At 35.6% G+C, this 23,060-nt stretch overlaps 1 protein-coding gene across 8 annotated transcripts in view; it reads right to left on the reverse strand.

Moving 5' to 3' along the window:
- Positions 1-1,029: 1,029 nt before the first annotated feature.
- PPHLN1 (periphilin 1) overlaps positions 1,030-23,060 on the reverse strand; it is a 95,453-nt gene continuing 73,422 nt past the window's right edge. For all 8 annotated transcript variants that reach the window (XM_081129404.1, XM_081129400.1, XM_081129399.1 and 5 more), the window contains one exon: positions 1,030-3,367. In XM_081129404.1, coding sequence (XP_080985530.1) covers positions 3,173-3,367 — 195 coding nt within the window. In that variant the 3' untranslated portion in view covers positions 1,030-3,172. The remainder of the gene's footprint in view (positions 3,368-23,060) is intronic.

Below are 23,060 nucleotides of genomic sequence, written 5' to 3' on the forward strand. Positions count from 1 at the left end.
CAAGAAATATTCAAAGTGATGAAAAACATGGAACTACAACCAAGATTACTCTACCCAGCAAAGCTATCATTCAGAATTGAAGGTCAGTTAAAGAGCTTCACAGGTAAAGAAAAGCTAAAGGAGTTCATCACCACCAAACCAGCACTATAGGAAATGTTGAAGGGTCTTCTTGAACAAGAAGCTAATGAACAAAAGAATCTGATGAACTAAATAGATCCAGAGACATTGATGCATGCAACAGATGATCATATTTCAGAGGGAAAAGGGAAGGGGGGGTGGAGGGTGGGAAGAGATTAACCAAAGAAGTTATATGTATATATGCATAACCCATGGACACAGTCAATAACGGGGTGAAGGCCTGGGGAGGGGGTGGGACGAGGTGGAGGGGGTCAATTGGGGGGGAAAAATTGGGACACCTGTAATACTTTCAACAATAAAGATAAATTTAAAAAGAGGAGAGAAAGGATAAAGTTGTAAGTATTCTAAATCCTTCACATTCTGCTGTCAATCTACCCTTTTCTACATTCGTCCCCTACCAAATCCCCAACCAGCTTGTCCCTATACTGCTTCTTCCTCCTAGACTTCTACTTCCCTTTCTCTGCTTGAATAAATCCTATTCCTCCAAGACCCAGGGGTCAAATTTCACTTCCTTTGTGAAGCTTCAACATATCAGAGTCCCTAAAACATTCTAAACTATGCTACGAACTGGGGTCACAAAGGCAACATGGTTCCTGAGCCCTCCAAAGGTTACTACAGAGATGTAGGATTTTAATCCTGCAATTCTCTGAAATGTAGGCTCATAATTACACACTTACTGAGCACTACTGTGTGCTCGATCTTATGTTTAACTGCTTTCTCAGATATCAAGACTCCCTATGACACAAAGGTAATAGTTTCTCAATTCTCAAACTTCCTCCATCCTGCTGAGTAGGTGAACTGAACACTAAGGAATAATCTTGCAGTGGAAAGGAATAAAAATCTACATTTCAGCAAAACACTTTAAGCCTGTTAAAGAGAAAAAAGACGATCTAATTATTTAAACCTGGTTGCTTTATTTTGCACTTTTAAAATTCACAAAAAGCTTCACAATATCTGCTTTCCCCTTTTGATCATCAAGGCTTTATGAGACAATGAAAACTTTATCACATCAATTGGGCATACTCAAAAACAATGGATAATTTACAAACAAATTTTTTTAAACAAAGAACATTTTGCTAAATACACACTCTGGTACACATCTGAATCAATCTATCCTAAAATTAGACTTTAAAGCTTTAAAAAAAAAACCACACACAGACAGATTTAACACTGACAAGCCTACCAGAATAATGCTGGTGGCAACCTTATTATAAACAGCTTTAAATGTTGAGTGTAATTTGGGGGAAGAGGAGAAGAAAATATTATCTGTTGAATCTACATTTAAATGCATCTGTGAGTAAAAGTTCTATGATTTCGTGAACTTCAAAATAGTGAACAACTCTTTTGTAGTAGTTTCTCAAGTTTTTTGTTTTCTTTTAATCTGTGACATCTTGACTAAAGAAAATGGATCCTGGAACTAGAACATATAAGGAGAAAAACATGGGAACAGGGGAGAAACAAAAGCAGTCTTTTCCAAGGTGGTTGTAACAAACAAAATCATTGTTCATGTTGAGGAAGAATACCAGAGATGATACATAGGGTTGAGTTTCGACTTATGTACAACATCTAAATGACAAAGAAATTCAAGGTGGTCTTATATAGAAAACTTAAGAAAATAATTGTTGCTTTCAATTCAATTTTAAATTTGTGGAATGGCATAATACATATTTTGGTACCTATTATAGGATCTGCTAAAATTATTTATACTGCTATTTCCACATTTAATAAAATTTTTATCTACTCTGGGGTAGCTATTAAGATAATATCAATAAAGGCCACCAAAAATGAGGCCAGAGCTCAAGTGAGAAGAGAGTGGAAACGGCAAGAGGATGGGGGATAAGGACACTGGACAGTAATAACAAACATAATTTTTTAAGGTTTCCTAACTAATGCCACAAAATTATATATTTTGGCTAAATGCCACTGGGCAGCTGGAAGTGACCAGGAAATGAGTGGAATATCCTAATCACCCGTTAGATTTTTAACTAACCTATTATTTGGATGGCTAGCTCATGAAGGATGGTTTACACAGACTGCTTGGTGAAAGGTAGCCGTGCTAAGCTTACTACCTACTGTGCTTTTGTTTCTTCCAAGAACACTTTTGATGGGCTAAGAACCCTAGAAGGGCAGTAGAACAAAGAACTTGTTAGACCAGAAAGAGATTAACAAAGGCACAATCAGTAAATGGTTTAATCATGGATGTGTTATCAGTCATCTTTCTTGAGAGGGGGAATATAGGCCAATGGAAAAAATGAAACTCTACTACTCCCTCAGATTCTAAATTTTTCTTTCAATTAGAAATTTTAAAAGAAATCGCAGCTTTAAAATAGCCCTCATCTTTCACCTCAAATTACCTATATGTGGTATTGTTTAACACACACAAGAATTACAGGATTATTTTAATAGAAGATATTAATTTAGGTTCATTTACTGGGAAAACAGGATTTTATTGTGAGGTGTCTTTTAGGAGATTTAAGTGCTCTAGTTACCACAATGAGAATTTATACCCAAAGCAAACTTTCTCTAAGATACCAAGGTATTCAGTTTATTTGGATCTATACTTAAACATATTAAAACTTATAAAGCCTAAGATAAGCAAGCAACAAGTCAATAAGACAACAACTTAGAATTCTAACACTTTCACATGGTATCATTGACTATGAAATGCAAAAAGATTATAAATCTTTAAGTGGAATGATCTCTAAAAATAACACTAGTGTGACCGAACAAATGATCACATACTATGGAAGACTACAGAATATGAATACGAACAGAAAGCTTTTCTCCAGGACTTGAAACATTACTTGACCCATCATTTTAGAGGGGGAAAAAGATAAGTAATGGATTAGAAGGCTCTACATGTAGATAAATTCTAATTAAAATATCAAGACTATTTTAGATGTTTATTTGATATTGGAACAGTGGTCAACTATCATAAAGTACTTCTCTGCATCACAAAAATCCATATACTAAGGATTTACACAATCCTGGGGGGGAAATCTAGTACCGTTTTTTCTGCTTGAGCAAGAAATTTCTAAAAAGGCTCTCCGAAGTCTTGAGCAGAGCGGTCATACTCTGCAATGAAACGCTTGAGCTCTTCCACACACCGCTCTCCTATTTCATGTAAATTCTGCCTCAGTGCAAACTGGATGGACTTTTCTAATGAAGGATCTTTTTCAATCAGCATTTTCACAACCATTCCGAAAGTTTCACAGTCTTGTCGGTAAACCTAGAAAGATGAAATACAATGCGATTAGCTAAAAGTGAAAACAATTAAAGATTGAGATGCTTCAGTTGGCAGAACTATGATGCTGAAGTTTAAAAGAGAGACACAGTAATACAGCTGAACCCTGTGGGCCCTGAGTAGTCACTATTGCCAAAGGCCACTTAAACCTCTATCTCTGGGGTTTGCTGACAACTTCAATGAGTAGAAAAATACTGCTACACCCCATCACTGACCATAGAAGTTAGGCATGACATTCGTCAGCATACCGCATCTACAAAAAGGACATAAGACTAGAGGTGAGAAGAACTAGAAACGAAGACTAGCGGAGTGAGGCACATTAATGGCTTTACTCATTTACTTGTTCGGAGGAAAAAAGCTTCTGAGCCCCTTACTTGAAACTATTTGTTTGAACCATGATCAGATGACAAATTCAAAATTCTGTTTAGTATACAACAAACAACTATAAGAATGCCAAAAGTGTCTATTTGAAAATACTTTTCAAGTTATAAAGATTTAACTATAAAGTCACCAAGGCAGAGTTAAGATCAAGACAATGTTACACAAGCACATGGTTGTGCATGTGTGCGCACACATGTATATATAAATCCACACACATTACATATATACACGTGTATATATTTTCTACCTCAGTTTATATTTTACTATAATATGTATATATAATTTTTATTAGTGGCAATTAGATGTTATTTTCTATCTAAAAATTGCTGTCTCCTCTACTACTAAGGAAATGACATTTCTTTAATTTGTAGTCACAAAATGAATTTTAGATTTCTATGCTATTTTTCATACTTTGTAATGCATGTATTTGAAGAAAAATTACTGATAAATCTCCATGAAAATTAAGTGAAATACAAATTATCTTATTTGAAAGAACTATTAATTTTGACTTTTAAAAATTTAACAAAAACAATTACCATAACATGTTTATTCTCTGAAAAAGGATTTTGTTTAGAAAACTTTAGGAAAATGTAAACTGAGATATTGCTTGGCTTGTGATAGTGTTTACTCCTCACATGATCACTGCTAGATGTGGTGGTTGCTGCTGTATTTTTTAAATGTCTGCAATATTTGCTATAAAAGAATAATATTTAATTTTGATTCTAATAGGTTGCTAAATTATACTAAATTCCTGTCCTTGCTCTTAAAAACCATTGATAAGCCTCAAGGAAATTAAAAGGATAAGTTCTTCAAATGATAGAGAAATTAAAATATATAAAGCCCTTAGCTACCTTCTTTACCTTAGCGTATGTACTCGCACACACACGTTTGCTAAATGATGACCAAATTTACTTATAATAGCAAATAATTTTAATTCAGCTGTTTAAATCAACCATTTATTCCAGTTTATCCTAAGATTTACATGACCCAGAGTTGATAATATTACCCTAATAAACCAACACAGAAAACAGTATACCATTCGCCCCTGGCCAGTTTGGCTCAGCGGTTAGAGCATCAGCCCATGGACTGAAGGGTCTCGGGTTCGATTCCAGCCAAGGGCACATATCTCAGTTGCAGGCTTGATCCCCGACCCAGTTGGGGCACGTGCAGGAGGCAACCAATCGATGCGTCTCTCTCACATTGATGTCTCTGTGTCTCTCTCTCCCTTCCATTCTCTCTGAAAAGCAATGGAAAAAATATCCTCAGGTGAGGATTTTTTAAAAAAAAAAGGAAAGAAAACATATTATATGTGATGTCAAGGCAACAGAGCACATTAACTGGTCTAACAAACACATAGTACCCAAGTCAAGCCAATGCAGCCCCCATGGGGGAAAGTCAGAACCATGATGTTTCAGTTTTAGTGGAGGTAAATTCCTTACCAGACCAGTCAGCCCACATAATAACAGCATTCTAACGCCAACCACAGGCCTCAGCAGACCACTTTGTGGGTGGCCTAAATTTTATAGGCTTCTTTATAACAGATGTACTAGATGAGGATAATGTTACACTGTGAGTTAACCTGCAAATTCTTTAATGTAAATCTGCTGTTTTACCTAAACTATAACTCTTTGTTTAGCATATTTCCAGAACATAAATGTGCTATAGATTTGCATATCAAAAGTAAAATCATATTAAAATGTTTTCATACACTTATTTAAATTGTAAACTACTATCACTCTGGAGACAAGGTAATACAGGTATTTAAAGATAGTGTTTTATTTTTTAATTTTAAGTCCTTTTTAAATTAATCACTGAAATAGACAAATTTTGTACATTAGTTGACAAGAACAATCAGAACTGCCTGAAGCAATGTATTTCTCTACTAAAGGGTAATTTCTCTAAAAAGACTGCTTAAAATGCACTAGTAGGGCATTAGACAGGAAATAATTAGTTTTTTGTTAAAGGAAGAACCACACCCTCCAACATTTTATAAATAAATTCACCACTGTCAGAAACCTATTTCCGAAATCTGTTCCACAGTAAACTCAGTCCCAAACAGGAAGGGTGTAGTTATCTGTAGAAGAGTTTGTTTGCTTATGATTCCTAGCTGGAAATGCATTCTAATCTTCAGATTTTATATCTACAGGCCACACAGGAAGATTATTTTTCTGTTGCTTTTCCCCCTGATTGAACCTCATCAAAATGGGAAACAGGTTAAAGTTTGGGTGGGGTTCACATAAACTGCAAAAAAATGTAGTTAAATTTGCCATTATAATAAAAACACTACCCAAACGTGGTTTCACACGGTCCTTTATTATAGCAGCCTGCATTAATAGTTAAATTCTCACAAAGTACTTCTAGCAATAAAGGAATATGATAAAATAAACTACCAAGGCTTTTTACTATTAATTATGCTGCTGGTGACTGGAAGAAGAGTATCTGGCCAAACAAACTCAATGGCAAGTTTGTTCTATCTAAAATACCTGTAATGACATAAAACGCCTCTAAAATGTATATTATTTTAGGCCTTAACTCTGGTATCACAAATAGAGAAACCAAAAATTAAGGCCACATGATTTGTTAGAATTTTCATTTCAGATTAACTTTCTTTAGCATTAGCATTACAGAGCTGTAAAGAGCAGTCTGGTGGAACGTAAGAGGTCACAGAGCTGTGCTATCTAATACAGTAGCCAACTAGCCACAGGAGGCTATGATCTTTAAACATATATGCATATACTTATCAATATTTATTTTATATTTATATTAGTATTAGGAGGTAAGTGCTTAACTACAAAAGCGAGACATGCACACAGTCTTCAAAAGCTGGGGAAACAAGTAAGAACAGTTATTTTGTCTATTGTTGATACCTCATCATTCCATATAATTTCCTTGATCCTATGACCATCGTAGTTGGAAAGGTAAATACAGACAATCAAAACAAAGCTTAAAGGAGACATTTAGATGTAGAAGGTGGTGTGGAAGCTGGAAAGAGCAGAGAAGTGGTTCCATGAGCAGGCTTATTGAGTTCAAATCCTGACTCCACTACTTCGGTAGGCTGAATAATGCCCTCTACCCCCATACCCAAGACGTCCGTATCCTAAACTCTGCAACCCATGACTATGTTACCTTACATGGTATAAGGGACTTTGCAGATATGCTTACATTAAGGATTTTGAGATGGGGAGATTATCTTGGAATATCCAGGTGGGAAAAATGTAATCCCAAGAATCCTGATAAATAGGAATGCAGGAGGGTCAGAGAAAAAGAAAAAAGAAAAAAAAAAGGAAATGTGACCACAGAAATAGAGGTGGAGTGATGAGCTTTAAAGATGGAGGAAGGAGCTACCAGCCAAGGAATAAGGTGGCCTCTAGAGAATGAACAAGGCAAGGAAACGATTCTCCCCTAGCACCTCCGAAGAGAAGTGCAGCCCTGCAGACACCCTGGTTTGAGCCTGGTGAAACCCATTTTGAACTTCACCCGTTTTTTTCAAGCTCACATGGAATATTCACCAGAATAGACAACATCCTGCACCATAAAAACACACCTTAACAAATTGAAAAAACAGAAATCATAAAAAACATGCTCTCAAACCACAGTGGAATTAAATTAGAAATCAACAGAAAGATAGCTAGAAAAATCTCAAAATATTTGCGATTAAACAACACACTTCCAAATAAGACACAGCTTAAAAAGACATCTCAAGAGATATTTAAATATATATATATTTTTAAACACAAGAGTTCTTTCTTTTTTAAAAATATGTTTTTATTGATTTTAGAGAGAAGAAGGAAGGGAGAGGGATAGAGAGACAGAAACACTGATATGAGAGAGAAACATTGATTGGCTGCCTCCTGCACACCCCTTACTGGGGACTAAGCCCGCAACCCAGACATGTGGCCTGACCTAGACCTGATTCATGGGTCGACGCTCAAACCACTGAGCAACACCGGCTGGGCTAAAATATTTTTAACTAAATGAAAATACAACTTATCAAGATCTGTGAGATGTAGCAAAAGCAGTGCTTAGCAATTTATAGCATTAAATGCACATGTTAGAAAAAATAAAGATATAAAGTTAATACTCTAAACTAGAAAAAGAGCAAATTAAATGCAAAGTAAGCAATGAAATTGAAAACACGAAATTAGAAAATCACTAAACCAAAAGCTGGATCTTTGAAAAGATTTAAAAAAAAAGTGATAAAACTTTGGCTAGGCTAACCAAAAAAAAAAAGAGAGAAGATACAAATTATTAATATCAAAATTGAAACAGGGGCCATTGCTACTGACCTCATGGACATTAAAAGGATTAGAGAGGAATATTATTAATAACTCTCTGCCTGATAATTTGATAGCTTAGATGAAATGCACCAATTCCTTGAAGGACACAGTGTCCAAAACTCAAGGAGAAATAGATCGTCTGAACAGGCCTATATCTATGAAAGAAATTGAATCAATAATTAATAAACTTCCAAAATAAAAATCACTACGTTCAAATTATTTCACTGGTGAATTCTGCCAAACATTTAAGGAAGAAATTATACCAATTCTCTACAATCACTTCCAGTAAAGAGAAGCAAAGGGAACATTTCCTAACATTCTATGAGGCCAACATTACCGTATTACCAAAATCAGACAAAGACATTATAAGGAAAGAAATTTACAAGACCAGTATCTCTCATAAACATAGATGTCAAAAAATTCTCAAAAAATATTAGTGAATCCAACAATGTAATAGAATTATACAACACACCCAAGTAGGATTTATTCCAGGTATACAAGGCTTGTTCAACATTTGAAAATGAATTACTAGAATCCATCACATCAATAGACTAGAAAATCTCAGCAAGTCATTTTGTGGACACTGACAAACTGATTCTATATTTTATAAGGAAAGGCAAAAGATCCAAGATAGTCAACACAACATTAAAGAATAAGAACAAAGTCAGAGGGCTGATACTACTCAGTGTGCCATAAAGCCACAGTAATCAAGACTGTATGGTAATGTCAAAAGAACAGACAGAGAGATCAGTGGTGCAGAATAAAGAGCCCAGAAATAGACACAGACAAATATAATCAAATGCTCTTTAACAAAGGAGCAGCCTGGCCAGGTGTGGCTCAGCGGTTGAGCATCGACCTAGGATCCAGGCAATCAGGGTTCAATTCCCGGTCAGGGCACATGCCCAGGTTGTGGGCTCGATCCCCAGGAGGGGGCGTGTAGGGGGTAGCCAGTCAACGACTCTCTCATCATTGATGTTTCTCTCTCTCTCTCTCTCTCCCCCCTCTCCTTTCCTCTCTCTGAAGTCAATAAAGATATATTTTTAAAAAACCAAAAAACAAAAGAGCAAAGGCAGCTCAATGAAGAAAGGAGAGTCTTCAACAAGTGGTGCTAGAAGAACTGGATATCCATGTTCAATATAATCTAGACATTGATCTTACACCTTTCACAAAAATTAAATCAAATTGCATTACAGACCCAAAGGTAAAATATAAAACTATAATATGTCTAGAAAATAACAGGAAATATCTAGGTGACACCACCAAAAGCACATTCCAAAAAAAAAAAAAAATCACTAAGCTGGATTTCATTAAAACTTCAGCTCTGCAAAAGTCACTCTTAAGAGAAGACAAGTTACAGACTGAGGGAAATCTTTGCAAAACATATATCTGACAAAGTACTGGTATCCAAAATATACAAAGAACTCTTACAAATAAGAAAACAATTTGATTTTAAAAATGGGCAAAAGATCTGAACAGACACCTCACCAAAGCCATCTAGACGGCAAATAAGCACATGAAAAAGATGTTCAACATCATATGTCATCAGGGTACTACTAAAACAATGATGAGATACCACTACGCACCTATTAAAGATGTTAAAATCCAAAACAATGGCAACTCCTACTTCTGGTGAGAACGTGAAGCTGGGAATGCAAAATGATACTGAGCCACTTTGGTAGACAACTTAAATTTTCTAAAAAGCTAAGCAGAGTCCTAGCATATTCTCCCAGTCATGCTCTCATGACTGGAAAACTCTATGCACATGGAAACTTGCACACAAGTCTTTATAGCAGCTTTATTCATAATTGCCCCAAACTGGGAGCATCCAAGATGTACTTTAGTAAGTGAATAGATACTGTTGTATATCCATACAACAGAATAGCTTTTGGTGATAAAAAGGAGTAAACTATCAACCTATAAAAAATGATATGGAGGCCCTGGCTGGTGTTGCTTAGTGGTTACAGAGTCAGACTGAGCAGAAGGGTCACAGGTTCGATTCCTGGTCAAGGGCATGTACCTCGGTGGCAGGTTCAATCTCTGGCCCTGGTAAGGCACATTTGGAAGGCAACCAGTCAATGTGTCTCTCTCACATCAATGTCTGTCTGTCTCTCTCTCTCTCTGTTCCTCCTTCCTTCCCCTTCCCTTCTGACTTTGTCTAGAGAAGGGAGCATTAGAAAATGGTGTTAGGACTAATTCTTTTTAAAATGTTTAACATCTAATTTTGACATTGAAGACTATTGTTTGTTTTATCCTTAGTGCTTTTATTTTGGTTTTAGTTTTTAGTTTTACCTCAAGTTGTCCTTCACTTTCTGCCGATATTAATCATATACGTATTTAAAAATTAACATGATGGCCATATTTGCCATCTCAAGAACTAATTATTTAAACATGAGAAGTTCACTCTAGAGAAACATGGAGGAGGAAAAGGAAATGGCATTATGGGGAATTCAATTGGTTTGGCATAGCTAAAGCACAGGGTGTGTTCCCCAGCAAAGTGGATCACGAAGAGCTTTCTTTCAAAGAGTTTAAACCTCAATCTGTAAATTAGCAATTAGCAAATGGGCAAAGAGCTACAAGGAAGACGTGGATCCTTTCAATGTATCAGGGAGAGAGAATGCTTACAACTCAATGCTATGGGCTCCTGAGAGTGGGGACAATGAATGTGACATGATGTGTTAAAGGATGAGATCAGAGGCTATGCAAGTAATTAAGAAGCAATATGGATATGTTAATGTAAAGAATGATGGCTGGAAGGTTTTTAATTTATTTCAAGGGGAAGGGTACTGGGAATGGGAGGTAAGTTCAGTACCTGAGGTACCCGTCAATAGGAAGTTGAGTATTAAGTCTAGACTTCAGAAGAAGGAAACAGAGGAGAGAGGAAAGGAGGAAGGGAGGGAGGGAGGGGTTGGGGAGAAAGAGATATCATTTTTATACTGATGCCAGTGGAAGCCATGGGAATTCCTTAAAGAAACGGGTAAGTTCTTTCTAGCCCCAGTATTTGGTACACACTAGGTAATCAGTAGATGCTGAATGAACAGCTAAAGTCAGCTCTAAGAGAATGGTAATAATGTAAGATCAACAGGCAGCCAGGAGCAGACATCTAAAAACATCACTATCAACCACGAGACAACAGGAGACTAAACCAAGGAGACAGTGAAAGCCCAGGTGCCAAGGAACGTTTGTAGAATAAGGGTACAGTCAAATGCCAGAGAAAGATCAAAGAAGCTGATGAAAATATATTAATTTATTTTGAGTATCAGAGGGAAACTTGTTAACTGCAAGAATTTACTGGGATGATGGAGATGAAAGAGCTGTGCTGTCTAATATAGCCACTAGCCCTATGTAACTAAATAAATTTTAATTTTAATAAAATAAATTAAAAATTAACTCCCTCAGCCACACTAGCCCTATTCAAACACTAGAGGCTTCCATACTGGACTGCAAATATAAAACACTTGCGTCATCACAGAGAATTCTATCAAGCACTGCAGTTAAGGAGGACTAGGGAGTAAAAGGGGAAGGTGTAGTGAGAGGTGTTGACCTGGCGAATTAAATAATGTATATATCTGCAACTATTTTACCATCGGAGTGGAAATAAAAGCTTACCACTTTTAAAGGAGCATTGTGAAATACAATTAGTATCTGTGAAATGTTCTACAATCTTTTGATGAAATGCATATAAAAAATGTAAGTTAAAATAAGTAACTCCAATTGAGACTTAATATACAAGGAAACATTCAAAATGTCTCATGTGTTGAAGAGGTTGGGTAAAACGTGACAGCATACTGAAGTTAAATACTGGAGACAAATTTAGGCCCTTTAATTTTGGGTGTAGAGTAATGCAGAAGGCGTCAAAGCTATTATAATTATGTTGCTCCTTGTGCTATATTAATAGAAAAAAAATCTTTGAAATGTCCTCCTCAAAGCTGCAGCCCCATTGGCTCTTAGAGCACAGATGCTAAAAAGAACACTGGTAGTTGCTAAGAAATGCATTATAAACACGTGGATTCAATCTCAACTGCCTACATTCAATAGATGGGTACAATTAGTACAGCCACATAAAAAAGCCCAAAGTTAATGATAAAGTGGATAAATGCTAAAAAAAAAAAAAAAAAAAAAAAAAAGTAGCAACAAATGTTTACAGAATTCTCATCTATAAATGCAGATCAATTTATAAACATGATTCAAAAATTAATACATAAATAATTCTTTTTACCCTTTCCAGCTTACTAGTTCTTTCAATCATAATACACTAAATAAACCAAAATAAATGAAGTAATTTCAAAGAGTCTACAGAATCTTTCACTGATGCCAATAGCAGGTCCCACAGAAATTAAATACAGGAACTAAACAAATCTCAAATTGATACCGAGTAAAAAAAGTTGCAAAGGAAATAGAGATACCATTTATGTATGTATGTTTTTTTATTTTATTAGTTTAGGAATACACACATATAAAAATACAAAAATATACATAAGAATAACAGCTCTGAGAAGGGAGGGAGCCAGCAGGTATCTGAGAGGGGTTTTATCTATATCTGTAATATTTTATTTCTTTAAGAAGCTACAAATATTGATCTCTAGTTAATGGCATACATGCTGAATTAGGAGTGAAGTATAATGAGAGTTGCAATATACTTTGACATGCATCAAAAATAAGATGAATGAATGGATGAGTTAAGGAATAGATACATGACAAAGCATATAAAACAAAATGTTAATTATAGAATCTAGGTGAATATATGGGTGTGCATTAATGGGTGTGTATAATTCCTAATGTTTGAAAATTTTCATAATAAAATGCTAAGGGAAGAGATGGAAAGCAAAATAAAGTACAATGGTGGGTATATGTATCTTGATCATCTCAGCTTACAATGAAAATGGCTCTCTGTTGTGCTTAGACCCTGGACGATGAACTTTGTGTCTTCTCAATGTGGGTTGAGAATTACAAATATTATTATTGATATTAATGACTCTAAATGCAGATATATATTTGAATGAAAAGCAGCTGTGCCTGCCTCACAGCTAGAATTTGCATGTGCAAGGCACTGGATTTGGTCAGCAATATAGCACACCTTGCTCAGTGTGCTTAGATTCTAGTAAAAAGAGTAATACATTTAAGATAACCATAAGACAAGGCAGAATACAGTAAATGTCATGAGAGAAATACAAAGTATTAGTAGTGACTCATAATAATTAATTATTACTAATAATTCCAAAGAAAAAATAATGGGTGGAATGGGAGAGGATTAAAAGCACTGAGAATGTTGGGTATTCTGGGCAACTTGGAAGCTTGTAAACAAAAAAGCATAGTATGTTTAAAGAAGAATGAGCCTTGGAATAGAAGAAAGTTTTGGAAAAGATGGCTAATGGATAGACCTAAGTAAAATTGGAGATAGATACATAACTAGATTAGATTTTAAATAACTTATGGTTGGACTTATGGTTTAACTCTTCCTTGGACTTAAAATAACTTATGTTACACTGTAGACATTTTTTTTCTTATTCTTTAGACAAGAAGCCACTGAAAGTTGTTGATTAGCCCGGGCAGGCATGGCTCAGCAGGTGAGCATCGACCTAGGATCCAGGAGATCACGGTTTGATGCCTGGGTTGGGGGCTCGATCCTTAGCAGGGGGTGTGCAGGAGGCAGCCTATCTCTCATCATTGATGTTTCTATTGCTCTCCCTCTCCCTTCCTCTCTCTGAAATCAATAAAGATATATTTTTAAAAACCTGTTGATTAGAAGAAAATTAATGTATTCATTACTCAATATTTCCTTCAAATCTGATTCAGTAGTCCAGGAAAAGTAATTTTGTGTTTCAAGTCAGTTAACTGGTTTGAAAAAAAAACTTCAAAGATTCAAAACATATGAAAAGACAATTAAATGCATAGTAAAATAGGTTTAAAAATTCTAATTGCTGAGAAAATGGTTAACAAATATTTTGTAAAATGACAAAATTTTTCATATGCTTTTTAAAATATATATATATTTTTGGTTAATCCTCACCTAATATTTTTTCCATTGGTTTTCAGAGAGAGTAGAAGGAAGAGGGAAGGGAAAGAGAGAGGGAAGGAGGGAGAAAGAGAAGGAGAGAAAGAGAGAGAAATATCAATGTGAGAGAGAGACATCGATCAATTGCCTCCTGCATGTGCCCCAGGGATCAAACCTGCAACCCAGGCACGTGCCCTTGACCCTCCAACCACTGAGCTATACCAGCCAGGGCCATGTGACTTTTAATTTCCTGAGAACAATAAAAATTCTTTAATAAAGGCAGGGAGGGGAAGACTTAATTTAGACATTTTCCCAAGTTAATGTCTAAAACATTCATCACAATGAAAGAGATCACAGGTTAAAATGGCAAGATATTTGTTACTTAGAACGTATATGTATATTTGAATTGATTTTTTTTACAAACAGCTAATTGCTATAAAAGAAATTATTATGTTGGGTTGAGAAATTAAATGAAGCTGAGGAGTATACAAGTAAAAGAAGAACATAATACACAGTTTAAGTTACAGTTGTCCAAAAAAATTTATTTTATTTAAGATTATGTCCAAATAAATCTTTTTAGAAATTAATACATTTTAAATTGCTCCTGGTCTAGCCCAGTCCTCAAATGATTTAACATTAATAATCAGGGAAGTACAAAGCCCCTGACTGTACAAAAAAGTCATGTTTTAGATTTGACTAAAGCTAAAGAAAGTATGGAAGGATTCGAGGAGAATGGAGAGGAACCCTACCTAGGCAAAGGTCTTTATAACTAGAAATGGTTATGGGTTACAATTTTAAAGAGCTTTTGTTTGTTTAAACCAAATAACATTTAGAAATTATTGACATATTAGAAACATTAAGTCACAAACAATATTTTCATACAGGCTTTTACATTCTTTTATGTACCAGAAATCCTCACAAGTACCCTGAAATTGCTATCCTCATTTTATAAAAACAAGCAGAGAGAGTAAAGGGAGTTAGTTTCAAGAAGTACAATTAACATTCACAGCCTAGGTTTCTAATTTACCCCTTACCATACTGCTGCTTTAACTCATGAGAATTATATAAACAGAAATAAAGCCCTGAGACTAAATCCTTGGAATAAATTAATCTGCTTGGTTTTGAAGAATGGTGTAAAGCAAGTAGCTTGGAGGGGCCTGGAAGGCAGGTCGGCTGACCATGATTCCTACCGTGAGACAATGAGACATTATTTGTGTGTGTGCTTTATGTCTAATACTTTGTCATGTCCCTAGTAAAATCTGAAACTTGGATTATTTTTCCGTACAGCTTCAGGGATGCCACTGAGATAAATTTATGAAAAACAAATAGGTCGGATCTGCCATCTTCACCATGCTGGGGAAAGTACTACTGTTCTATAAACTACGTATGCTGGGTTAAAGAGTATTTTATGGTTGAAATAGGACATTTTCAGTGTATTCTGCAGGGGAGGGTAGTTCTTTAGCTTTTTTTGCCAGGTGATTCAGTGAACCAGGTACATTTACTCTATCACCCCATTCCTTTCACCATTAAAATTATATTTATAATATAAAGTAGATGTTAGGGGAAATCACTTTCCTACTATGAAATTTCTCCATGTCTAACTCTGACAAATTAAGTTACAGTTTCAGCACACACGTGCTGTTGTGCTACCTTTTCTTTTTCTGTTTTCCATGATATCAGTTTAAATATTTTATATGTACTATAGTTTAGAAAAACTTTCATTTTGTTACAGTATTCAAGGTATTGTGAATTTTCAGCTCAAAATAAAGAAGTCCTTGCCAATACAATAGTTATGGGAGACTTAAAATGTTTGCTATAGTCTCTTTTTTAGTAAAGGTGATGGCAGTGGGGGTTAAGAGGTCACTGCACCCAAAGGTGCCAGTGAAGGGGTAGGACACACTAATTGTGGTTAGGATTAATTGTAACTCCAGTACAGAGGCAGCTTCTGCAGTTTCTGCAGGTCCCTTCCCACCTCCACCCCACATCTGAGAGAGGCCTCTCTGCCAGGTATATTTATATTATATTCCAATTGAAAACTATGTAGTTATAGAAGATAGAGTTTAAGGGATTTTGGTGAGGAATATGAATCCCAGGGTTAACAAGATTATGAATTGGGTTTATGACACTGACACTGCCAAGGAATACAGGAAAATGGGATAGTGGTTGCGTAGAGAGGCATGGGGAGAAAGAAGGGAAGTTAAAATGAGAAACTGCCTGATGGTCTTCCAGTTCCTGGCTCTAAACCTAGTTTCTGCCTGTGTTTCATAAGAAATTCCCAGAAGCCTTCAATATTTTCCTTTTACTTGCTAAAGGTAGTTTGAGTGCATTTTATAACTTGTAACCAAAAGGAACTTTTGGTTGATAGCCTGATACATGAATCTGACCTGGCCTTCTGGAAGCAGCAGAGGCCTGTGAGATTACACCTGCACTGCAGCATATCTGCCTGTCACAGTGCTTTCACACTGGCAGGGATGCCAAGGTGATGGTATACATCTATTTTCTCTTCAATGCAATTGCAAACCCATCAAGGGTGCTTCACAGGCTTTATCCAACATAGTTAGAGATAGGCTACACTTTTACGTGGTGAAAGCTAAACAATTACCAATCCTTTGAATTTCCACTGAAAATACAGCTTTTGTTACTCCTAATGAAAAAAATGCAATGTATCTGCTTTCAGCTCATCATATGCAAATGAAAGAAATAGAATATTATCAGTCTACTTAATCATACTTCTACCAGAGCGAGGCTTTTCAATTAGATAACATATACCACTCTGAATACTTCTAAGATGTGTTTTCTCTTTCCACAAGAAAGGAATGATTCATAACTGACACAAATAGCACAGCTTTATTTTAAAAATAGGAATTGCTGATCAGGTATATTAAAAGTAGGTTAAATTAATTAATATTTAAAATAATTCATTATTTTACTTTTATCTCTGAAGGCATTATATACACTGGGTAAAGTCCATAAATTCCATTAGCTATAAATGAAAACGTATTTTCAAGATCTATTTGCAGATATTTTTCTAGTCTATACTTTTAATAGCAAAATATGTAGAGTAATTGGTATATGATCTAAATGAATCTTGATCTGTCCACTTAACATTACAAATAAAACTATTAATATTAATGTCGTCTCAAATGATACTGAAGTTCCTTCCAAGAATCAGAGAAATACTTGTAACAATACTGTGCACACAAGTGAACAGACACACGCTAGAATCACATGCTGTCATCATTCCATCCGTCAGTTATGCTGCTACTTCCATTTTATTCCCAAGATAAGCACCGGATGTTGATCACTAAGGACTGTATTATTAAATTTTAGTAAGTGAAGATCTAAATCTGGTCCTCAAAAAGCCTTTTTGAAGACGGAATTTCCTACAGCTAAGGACTTGAGGCAGGAATCCAGTCAAATTAAATTTTTTGGTAATGTTTGCAGATAATTTTGGGTAAGCTGGTATTACTAATACAACTAAGTATTTCTATTTATTTGAATTATGAAGGCAAAAAATTATATAACTATGAATTCTAGAGAATCCTGAAGGTCTAATGAAACTTACCATAGGTATGTTCAATAGGTAGTACATTCATTAAAATGGTGTTTTAAAATTTGGCTTATTGGTTTAAAAGTACTTCTAAATTGCTAACTTTTTTGTTGACAAAATCACTAAGACCAGAATGATTGGTATATTTTAGGTAAGAATAACAGAGAAAACCAGGAAAAAAATCTTTGTTTGGATTAGCAGCACTGGACATTGAATTGGTTCAGATAAAGTAAGGGTCAAAAGGCTGACCACCTTACTACAAGAGCCAAAAGAAACAGTAGACTGTGGCTTCCCCTTTAACCTTACTTCGTGCAAAATTACCATGTGCTCACATAGATACAACATAGGCAGAATTTTTTCATACAAACACATCCTGGAAAAATGCATTAAACCATTCCTCTCCTCATATATATTTTCAGTGTCTATGTCATAAAAAAGCAGAAATATCAAAATGTGGCTTCATTCTCTGAGAGTTCAGTGTGCTTCATTGTTATAGTGTTTAAAAGTCCAGGAATTAATATTTATGACTAGGACTTATTTCCTGGGCAGTCATGAAATCATTTGTAAAAAATTAATTACTAAATTATTCTACTTTTAAAGGGACTATTTACATGCTTTCAGAGGTATCACAGGGCTGAAATCTGACTCTGCTGTACACCTCCTTATTGCTATTTCTATAGTCACAATACCAGTGTGGAACTAACAATACAACCCTGTTCCTAATTGTTTAGCTTCTAGTCTTTATATTCTAAACTTTCCTATTCATAGATGCCATCATCCTAAAGATGGAAAAACCCTTCTCAGAGAACACTGCTGCTCTGGCTTCCAACATCTGACACAATTAAATTCTTCAACAAAATCTGAGCTACTAAAATATTCTTATCACCCACCAAAATGCCATCCATCATGTATTTTTTTGCATTTTTCCTGTTCTCGTATGTCATTTGAATCCCCTTAGCTGCTTTTCTACTACTTCAATTGCTTCAGAATTTTGTTCAAGATATCTTGCATAAACTTTTTCCAGATCAATTTTTCCAGGTTACTCAAAATACTTAAGAAATGTATGTTTCTTTCTGTCTACCTCTTTCATTATATTGAGGGCAAATACAATTTCTTTTGCTTCCTTTGTAACTGTCTCCCATTAAGTATAAGGCTGGGAACAAAATGGATCTTTAATTATCTCTGATTAACTTAAAAGCTTAAAATCATATATCCTGGCCTTGGCTCAAACTTTAATTAGACAATTTTGGCCATCCTATCCAATTGATCCCATATGTAAATTCTCTGAGATTAGTAAATAAATCTGTTCACAGGGGCTGTCAATAAATATTGTTCCTTTATCAAGTAAAGATCATAATTAAGTTTTTACTTGATTTAGCATTACAAGGAAGTGAACTATAACAAAGTAATGTTCTCAAATCAAGTAGGGAAGAAAGTTTATGTTATAGTCATTTCAAAATAATGAAAAGCCTTAAAACACAGTACCTTGAAAAGTATTATAATTTTATTATTTCTAAATATACAGTCACCTCAACTTTTATTCAAAATGGAAAGACCTTGGCTCAGAATTGCTTTTGACAAATAAGACTTTCTTGTATAAAATTATACGCAGAATCTTGCTGAAGGTTTGCTTAGCAAAATGTTTTTTCTATAGACTGTGTAAAGTGATCCTCAATCCAATACACAGACCACATCTTGGTTAAAACACCCAATTCCTGCTGCACAGATTGACAAAATTCTATTATTCTGTGGGAATCAAATCTTCTAACCAGAGTCAAAAAGATCTGGTCTAAAGTTTTTCCCCCTGGAAGATAATCACAGTGTAGGAAGAGAATAAAATTCAATTAGAATTACCTTACCTCACTGTACATTCACAGAGTTTTCATTACTAAAACTGAACACCAAGGGAGGAAAAAATTTTTTTGAAGACTATTATACAAAGAGACAAGTCTTAAAATGTCAAAAAAATATATATTGTCTTTTGCAAAAAAACAGAAACAAACCACACATACAAAACAAGAAAACCCAAAACTCAAAACAAAACTCATCCAGAAATTGTACCATTCAAGAAGACACTATTTAAGAAATCAAAACAACTGCACACTAAGATGAAAGAATTAAAATGTGAATAATATTACATATAAAACAAGAGGAAAATTTCCAGTTCTGCCTCTGTCTCCATTGTGTAGGTGTGACAGGAAAGCTGTAAAAATTTTCCTCAAACACTGAATCATCCCCAGTGATTCGAGCCAGTATTTATCCCATGGAGATCAATTGTGTAGCAACTGGATTCTGTACTCTATTTCTTTAATGGCATTTAAGTTATTTCAGTTTTAGAGACAAAAGAAGCCATATTAAATTAGAACTGTAACCAAAATACAACTGTAAAAGTCAAATTTTAGCCCTGGCCAGTGTGGCTCAGTTGGTTGGAGTGTCGTCCCATGTATTAAAAGGTTGCGGGTTCGATCCCCGGTCAGGGCACGTGTGGAAGGCAACCAATCGATGTTCTTTCTCACATCCATGTTTCTCTCTCTTTCCTTGCCCCACTTCCCCTCTCTCTAAAATCTATAAACATATCCTTGGGTGAGGATTAAAAAAAAAGCCAAATTTTGACTATAATATCCTGTATTTCAGTTAAAAAAAAGAATATAGCACTCTCCTCACATACTGAACACACTCAAAACTACCTACATAGAAGTCAGATTAAACTACATTTTCTTACTCTTCAAACTACATATGGATATAATTATACAGTAAAAGCTACAAACTCAAGTCCTTTGCACAATAAAATTCAACTTCTTTTGACCTTGAGGAATGAGCCACTCATATCCAGAGGTATGTCAAAAAAGAAAGGAGAGCCCTGGCTGTTTTTGCTCAGCAGTTAGACCGTCAGCCTGCAGACTGAAGGGTCCCAGGTTCGATTCCAGCCAAGGGCACGTACCTCAGTTGCAGGCTCGATCCCCGACTTCAGTAGGGGCACGTGTGGGAAGCAACCAACTGATGTGTCTCTCATGTTGACATTTCTCTCCCCCTTTCCCTCTCTCTCTCCCCCTCCCTCCTTCCCTCTCTCCCACTCTCTCTGAAAAGCAATGGAAAAAATACCTCAGGTGAGGCTTAAAAAAAGAAAAAAAAGGAAGGAGAAAATGTAAAAAATTACCATAGGTTTACATAATTTTTTATTTTGTTTCTACAAAAGAAATAATTTCTCATTAATACTTAACAAGAAAATGTAATTTAATATAATTCAATCTTCAAAACTGCAGAAAAACATTCTTTGCCTTCAATCCTTTTTAAAAAATTTCCCAGAGATGCAACTACTATAGGAAGGTCGGTCCATAAACATTTTAAATGTCCAATTTTATTTTGTCTGTTTAAAATACGTATGAAAGGACTTAAATTATTAATGGGGTGAAAGGAGAATATGGCAGAGTGGGCAGAGTGATGGAGATTCTAGATTTTATGGTAATGGAGCCCCTAGGCCTGGGCTACTGTGTGACCCTGGGCACATTACATAATTCTGTAAGTCCCAGTTGCCTTATTTCCAATGTGGGAATTGTAACAGTATCTTAGCTCACATGGCTTTTGTGAGGATTATGTGATAGAAGAAACATAAAGTACTTAATATTCAGAAACCATTCACTTAACAAACATTTGAGGGTATACTAGTCAACAAATATTTGGGGACCTACTATGAACCAGCCCTGCACAAATGGTAAACAATATAGTCCCTATCCTCGGGAAGCTTTCTCTTTTTTTGTGGAAAGTTAACAATAAAATGTACGAAAACACATAAACATGTATAACTGTGATAAGTGTTACAAAAGAAATAAAGTAGGTTCAGTGATGGAGGAACTACTTGGATTGGTTAAGGGGGATATGGAAATGTTTCAGGGGAACATTCAAGCAGGGGTCTGAGAGGTGAGAAGCCAGAGAGCATTCTAGGCAGAAGTAACAGCATCGACAGAGGTCACCAAGAAGGGGGGAAGCATGTCCTACTGAGAGGCCAGTCTGACTGCAGCACAGTGAACCATGAGGGTACTATAAGTACTATGAAAGATAACTGGAGGGAGAGGTGGTAGACAGGACCAGCAGATCTCTACAGCAACAGTAAAAAACTAGGGATTTTTATTCTAAATATAATGGGAAGCCACTGGAGGGTTTCAAGCAGAGAAACCATTATATTTAACAGGTTTGAAAGTCAGGAAATAACCATAGCAACATTCCATTTGGATAGGAAGATCTAGATTCAAAGCATTCTAGAGCACTGAAATCTAAACTTTGTTTAAAAATACTATTGCTTGTTCCTTTTAAAGTGGAAAATCCTAAAATATATTGGCCATTTCCTGCCTTAGTGCTTTTTTTTAGAAAGACATCTCAAAAACACTAAAAACTAGAGCCCCCTTCCCCAACCCCCAATGCATCATGATCAACAGCTATGCTGAGTGATGGATATAAGTTTAATTTTTTTCACTCGCCTCTTTAATTCTGAACTGCACAGTATGTAGCTGCTCAAAAATAGACCTAGTCAATAGACCTAGTCAAACTTCCTGGCACATAAGTACCTGAATTAAAGACAAAAGAGAGTAAGTTTGCATCGTTAATTTTTCCCCAATAAAGTGATCACCTTCTCATCTTACTGGTGAGCATTTTCTGCTGCTTCAGTAACATTTGAGGTGCTCTTCCTTGGCTCACTATGGATAAACAGTCTGGTTTGCCTTTTCTACTTTTACTCAATGGATGCTGCTGTGAATTGCTGGAAAACATCCAAAACTGCAATTATTTGATCCACCATGACCTCCTTAATCTTTAATCTCTCCTGTTGACTTCCATATCAATATACACCTATGGGGTGTTCTAAGCCCTTTCCACGCCCAATTCAGGAACTCTAACTGCTGATAGGACTCTCCCCTCCCTATCCCATTTCCTCTTACTTTTAGCAAAATTGCCTCTCTCCTAAACTTATCATTTCTCCACCTCGAAAGTTCTGTCACTTTATTCTACTTTGTCCTAGTCCCAAAAAAAGACTTCTCTAAATTTTCAAGGTTATTCCCTCTATCTGTACCACCGATAGCCCTTCTGGCTTCATCAATTATTCCATCTGTTTTTTATCTTTAGTCTCTGTCAAATTACCCTTACCCTTTCACAAGTCGTCAAAACAAGTAAATAGGTCACTGGGTTGTATTTATTCTTCTGCCACACACTCCCATGTACTTGTTCGCAATTTCTGATTCCATCAACCTATTTCAGGCTCTCATCCTTCATCTGAAGAGCAGCCAAACATTTTGTACAACCAAACTGATCTTTAAAAAACATCCTGATCCTAATTCTCATGTATTTGAAATTCATCCACAAACCATACTGCCTGTTAACACAATTCACTCTCTTCTAATTTAGCATTTAAATTTTTCAACAATGTGGCTCTAATCCACATATCCATAGAAAATCCACATATCCATAGAAAACTATCTTGGGCTTGCT

The sequence above is a fragment of the Miniopterus schreibersii genome (assembly GCF_964146895.1).
Source record: "Miniopterus schreibersii genome assembly, chromosome: 2".
Classification (NCBI taxonomy): domain Eukaryota; kingdom Metazoa; phylum Chordata; class Mammalia; order Chiroptera; family Miniopteridae; genus Miniopterus; species Miniopterus schreibersii.